The 5,189-nt window shown below is 44.6% G+C and overlaps 1 protein-coding gene across 2 annotated transcripts in view; it reads left to right on the plus strand.

Moving 5' to 3' along the window:
• The window catches only part of SPATA13 (spermatogenesis associated 13), a 169,571-nt gene that overhangs the window by 123,743 nt on the left and 40,639 nt on the right, over positions 1 to 5,189 (plus strand). For both annotated transcript variants that reach the window (XM_014311782.2, XM_031066033.1), the window contains exon 2: positions 991 to 2,772. In XM_014311782.2, coding sequence (XP_014167257.2) covers positions 1,135 to 2,772 — 1,638 coding nt within the window. In that variant the 5' untranslated portion in view covers positions 991 to 1,134. The remainder of the gene's footprint in view (positions 1 to 990; positions 2,773 to 5,189) is intronic.

Consider the following 5,189-nt stretch of genomic DNA (forward strand, 5'->3'; position numbering starts at 1 on the left):
GGAAATCCCCCCCGCCGCCCCCATGACCCCGCCGACAGTGGCAAGATCCCTCTGCCCCTTGCTGAAAGAACCGTGCCATGAGCTTTGTTTTTAAGGTGGAGCCAGCTTCAGACTGGGCATCCTAGTGGTTTTCGGGGCATTGTTTACCATGGTGGGAAAAACGCCTGCCTGGCTAAGACCCCTGGCTGGGGCAGGAGACACATGGCTGGTGATTTCCCCACAGCTTTCCCAGGCACTGGAGTGTGGTCTGGTCTGCTGGATCTCCCAGGTTCAGATGAGGAGGAGATCCCCTTACAGCATGTCCCAAATGCTCTAGTCAATTTCAGGTTTAAGTTTTCATTTTGTTGTCACCGCAGCATAGGGTGGCTTCTGGATGTACTGCTTTTAATTCTTGTTTTCTTTTATAGGGAAAAAGACTTTGCTGTGCACTTGATGTAATTTCTTAGAATTTTATGTGCCAGGGGACAGACACGTCAGTCAAGTGATACACAGCCTTCCAACAGAAGCAAGTCTAGGAAAAATTATGTCTGTTTTCCTCTTCCTTGCCTCCTGTTTGAGAGTTCAGTGTCCCTTGATGAATGTGTTTTAGATCAAAACCTCCCATGTGTCTTGGGGCTCAGTGCTGAGCACATGAGAAGGAAAACTGGATTGGTGTTACTGGAAATTTCTTTCTCTTACGTGCATATGAGGATTGTATTTACTATTGTAAGGTAGCTGTGCTAGTCATACTGAATTTATTAGCTGATTAGCATTAGAGAAACAAGTACATATTGAAATTATTCTGGTCTCTTAAATTGCTGACAAATGCAATTACACTTTGAGGGAGTGACACATGCCTTCTCTGCACCCCTGCAACACACCTTTGTTCACCATAGAAGAACTCCTTCATTTTGCGTATGTCTTTATTTCCTACAATGTAGCTGAAACGTCTTTTAGTAGGGGACTTAGTAAGAAAACTTTTTAATGTTGCCTTTTATTTTCTTGGTGCAGGCAGCGCCACCTGAGGAGCTCAGCTCACCCAGTCGATGTGAAAGTGCGGCAGATGAAGGGGAGGCAGCGAGGTCAGCTGGTGGGGACAGCAGTGTTGCTTTGAGCTACCCCAGCCTCCACCTCCATGCCTACAGCATTGAGAGCATGACAACATTTCCGAATGGCTGTGGAAATGGCACCACCGTTACTTGTATAGTTATGGATAATAAAGAGCCCCAAAACCAGACTACCTGTGCCAGTCATAATGGGGGACACAGCACCAGCAACAGTGTTGAGGAGGAATTTCAAGAGGACAAGCTCAGCCCTTCCAAAATCATGCGCTTTTTCACCACCCCTCGGAAACGGGCTAATTCCAGCTCTGACAGGCCTCGTTCACTGGTTTTGATGGGCAACTCATCCACGTGGAATGCCTTTTCTTCTATCAGAAAGATGGGATCTTTCAAGAAGTTGAAATCTTCAGTTCAGCAAGGAACTCAAACAAGGGAATGCTCAGACATCGTAAATGACAACAGCATAGGCAGACATGGTTCAAATGGAGCAGTGGTGCAAGTTCAGACTAACAGGTATTCCTATTCGGGGCCTCTACATGATTTCCAGAATGCAGTGGATGGTTTGGCTTCTGACTGCTCTGATGTGGAGGAGAGCGATGAGTCCTTCCTGAGGAACACTCATCGCTCACGCAGCATCAGGCGGGCTTACGGTGCTGGCCGCATCAACTTGTTAGACACAGATAAAGTTCAGAGTCACCACAACTGTGTTAGGCCAACATCACCTGTCATTGCAGAGCCAAAGATCTGTGAAATTTTGGTGAAAGACTCCGAAAACAACAGGATCATTTACTGGAGAAGCAAAAGTTCAGATAATTTGAACTTTCTGAAGAAAAGCTCATTCAAGCGGAAGTCCACCTCAAACCTTGCTGATCTGAAGGTTGCAAATGAAAAACAGATGCCGGCAAGGACTATGAGTGTTCCTTCTGCTGACTTTGACAAAAGTGATGGAAACCCTGAGAGGCGATCCAAGCGATGGAAGAGCCCTATCAGAGCAAAGGATTTTGATCGAGTTTTGAAACTCGTCAGTAACGTTACAGATGTTGCAAGGAAGAAGGATGGCCCCAAGAACGTGGCTCCTTCTCTCAGTGAGCTGTCCCAGAGAACAAGATCAAACAGCAGGCTGCACGATGACTACTCCCGCAGGGTTTCCAGCAGCACGGACCATGACAGGAAGAGATGCACCTCCTCAGTATCCAGTCCAGACTCTTCCTTGCCAGGAACACCTTGCCTGCAAAGCCCTGTGATTGCTCAGGATAAAAAGGCTGAAATGAATGTAGCTGTCACTGAGGATAAAAGCCCCAGGACGTCATCAGGTATCCCAGACTCTGATAGCTTTTCACCTACTCTGGATGACATGAGTCCATTTCCCAATGAAGTCTTTTATTCAGACTCAGATGAACTAAAAGCTACTCAGCAGTGTACAGATGAAGCCGAAAACCTTTATGTTCCTGTCAGGCCAACTACTCCAAAGCCTCAAAGTCCAACTGCGGGGAAGGTCAAGTGCAGTATGAATTTCCAGTGTCCAAACCATCACAGCACGTTGTCACTGAGCTCATCAGAGAGCGAGGAGAGAGTTGAGGTACCGGGGCTGAAGCTGGGCAGGAATCCTGTTTGCTTTCAGGACTCAGTGAAAACTGTGTATTATGATGATGGAAATGAAGACAGTGGCATAAGCAGCCACTCTCAGCTGAGCCTCAATTTAGCCTCTGGTACTGAAGAGAAAAAGGAAGAGGTAAGAAAGAAAGCAAAATCCTTCAAAAGTGAAGTATATTCCCTATTGGGTTTTGTCTTTATTAATGAAAACAATGCAAAGTAATGGCTGCTGCAGCTTGTTATTGATACAATATGCTGACAACAATTATTTCTTTTAAATATTCTCTTTGGATGCTAATCTACAATTAGTTTTTCTTTGCACATTAATATCAAAGGAAGTTTTGGCAGCAAAGGTATTCCTGTATGTTTTCAAGGGCAGCTCATTGCACCCTGAGGATACACCACCTTGTCATGTGGCCTTGTCAGACTTTACCAGCCTGAGCAGGGTCTGGCTATATTTCCTTCACAACTGAAAGGTCTTTTTAATTTTAAACTGTCCGTGTATTCTGAAGTAGTGTTGACTTACTGTAAAACACTTTGCCTGTGGAAACCTTGCAGAACATGGTAATATTTGTAGAGCAGTGGGGCATGAAAGACACAGTACAGAGGTTTAAGCATTCAGTTGTATCCAATGTTTTCCCTGTGCAGTGATGACCATGCTGAGGGTAAACTGCTTGCTTATTCCTTTGCTTGCCAACTGCAGACAGCAGTACTTTAGACACTGGGCTGAGTGTTTTGCTACTGTTGTTTTGGTGAAGACACGGTTGTTCTCACTGCATCTGATGAGTGATTTCATATTCTCAGTGAATGGGTAAATGGATATATGCAGTACCTCTGAGGTAAATTCACATGATAACACTGTGCCCCCACCTAAAATATGGTGTGAGTTGGCACCAGAGAAGTTGCAATGATTTGGCAGCCTTGGTGAAGAGCTGTCAGACATACCCTGCACCTGTCTGAAGCAGTGAGGCTTAGCTCAGCCCCAGCTCACTGTGGCAAATACCCATTTAGATCTGTATAAATACGCAAGTCATTCACAGAATAAAACTGACATATCTTTTAAGCCACCTCAGTTTGACTAAAATATCTTAGACCTTAGGTATGAGATAAGCAAGGCAATGCTGCAGCTGCACAAGCTTCAGCCTTTCATGCTGTGAAGTTTTAAAATGTCTGTGAAGCTGTCCTACTTTTAAAGGCTTGGCACAGTTTTTGCAGACTAGCTGTAAATGGTTACAGAGCTTATCAGTATTGTCCTTCTGCTGGAGAAAAGCAATTTTGTTTACTGTTGTGTTTGCAGCAATGGTAAGATTGAAAAAATAAACTCAGTGTGTATAAATGTCTGGGCTCAGAGTTTATTCCCCTTCTGGAACCATAGAATTGCTCTAGCCATCCGTATTTTCCAAAACTCTCACTTATATGCAAGGAGAAACTTTCACACTGCCGCAAGAGGCAAGAGTCCTAGTGTGGATAGATGCCAGTTGTATTTCTCAGGAGTAAAATGGGAGGTGGAATTAATGCTACTCATCTACCATCTAGTGGTGAGCTGCCATCATGACCCAGAAGAAAGTAATCTGGTCCTTCCCCTTAGCTCCCAACAAACCAGTACAGTTTTTACATGAATGTGTGTACATTGGGTGGATAAAAGTTACTGCAGTTTTTAGTTTTAACACCACATTCTGTTATTATCTAACATGCAATTTAAGCTTTCTCTTTATAATATAACATTTTTTAGGGTAATTGCGAGTGTCCTGTAGTGCTTGCTTCAGTTGTCTAAAATACAGAGTGCGCACTGGTGGCAGCTCTGGGTTTGTGTAATGGGCAGGCAGACAATATGGGATGGATCCCAGCAAAAGATGGAGGAAGTGGTGGTCAGGGAACAGGCCCCTTGGCTGTAGGCCCTCACTCTGCTGTGAGCACTGCCTGGAGCCCCTGTGCTTCATAAAAAAAGCTGTGGCATAACTGCATCCAGGCAGACCTCTCTTCTAATGGAAAAGGCCAAAATTTTTGGAGGTGGTAGGTGTGGGTTGGAAGCAGGAGCTGTGCAGGAGAGGGTCTGCTTTTATCTTGCTATACAAGGGGTATAAAGTCTGTTATTTCTTTTTTCATGCCTGTTTCTCATCTCATACACAGCCCTAAAGCTGTGGCGCTCAGTGACTGCAAAACAGGTAGAGTGGTATGGTTTCTTCCTACCATTTCTTTGGAGGATTCAATTTCCTGCTTTAGAGCGTGCTTCCCTCAGCATGGAGCTAGCTTGGCACCAAAGATACTTATGCCAGGTTATTTTTTAATTGGAATTTATTCAGCCTGTAGGCACTTTTATGGATGCCACATACTCACACAGTGAGGTCACTGGGGTTTGAACTTTTGACTACAATTCATTTTTACCTTACACCTCCGCGTTGCAGAACTGTACCTGCCCAGCAAGTTGTTCTGTGATGGCTGAGTGCTTAGTTCACTCTCAACAATCATTTGAGATGTAGTGTGGAGCCATGGACATCACACATTTTCAAAATTTTGTCTGAACCTTAAATACACTGTGTTGATGGACAACTCTAC

This window comes from Geospiza fortis, unplaced genomic scaffold, assembly GCF_000277835.1.
Source record: "Geospiza fortis unplaced genomic scaffold, GeoFor_1.0 scaffold16, whole genome shotgun sequence".
NCBI classification, from domain to species: Eukaryota; Metazoa; Chordata; class Aves; order Passeriformes; family Thraupidae; genus Geospiza; species Geospiza fortis.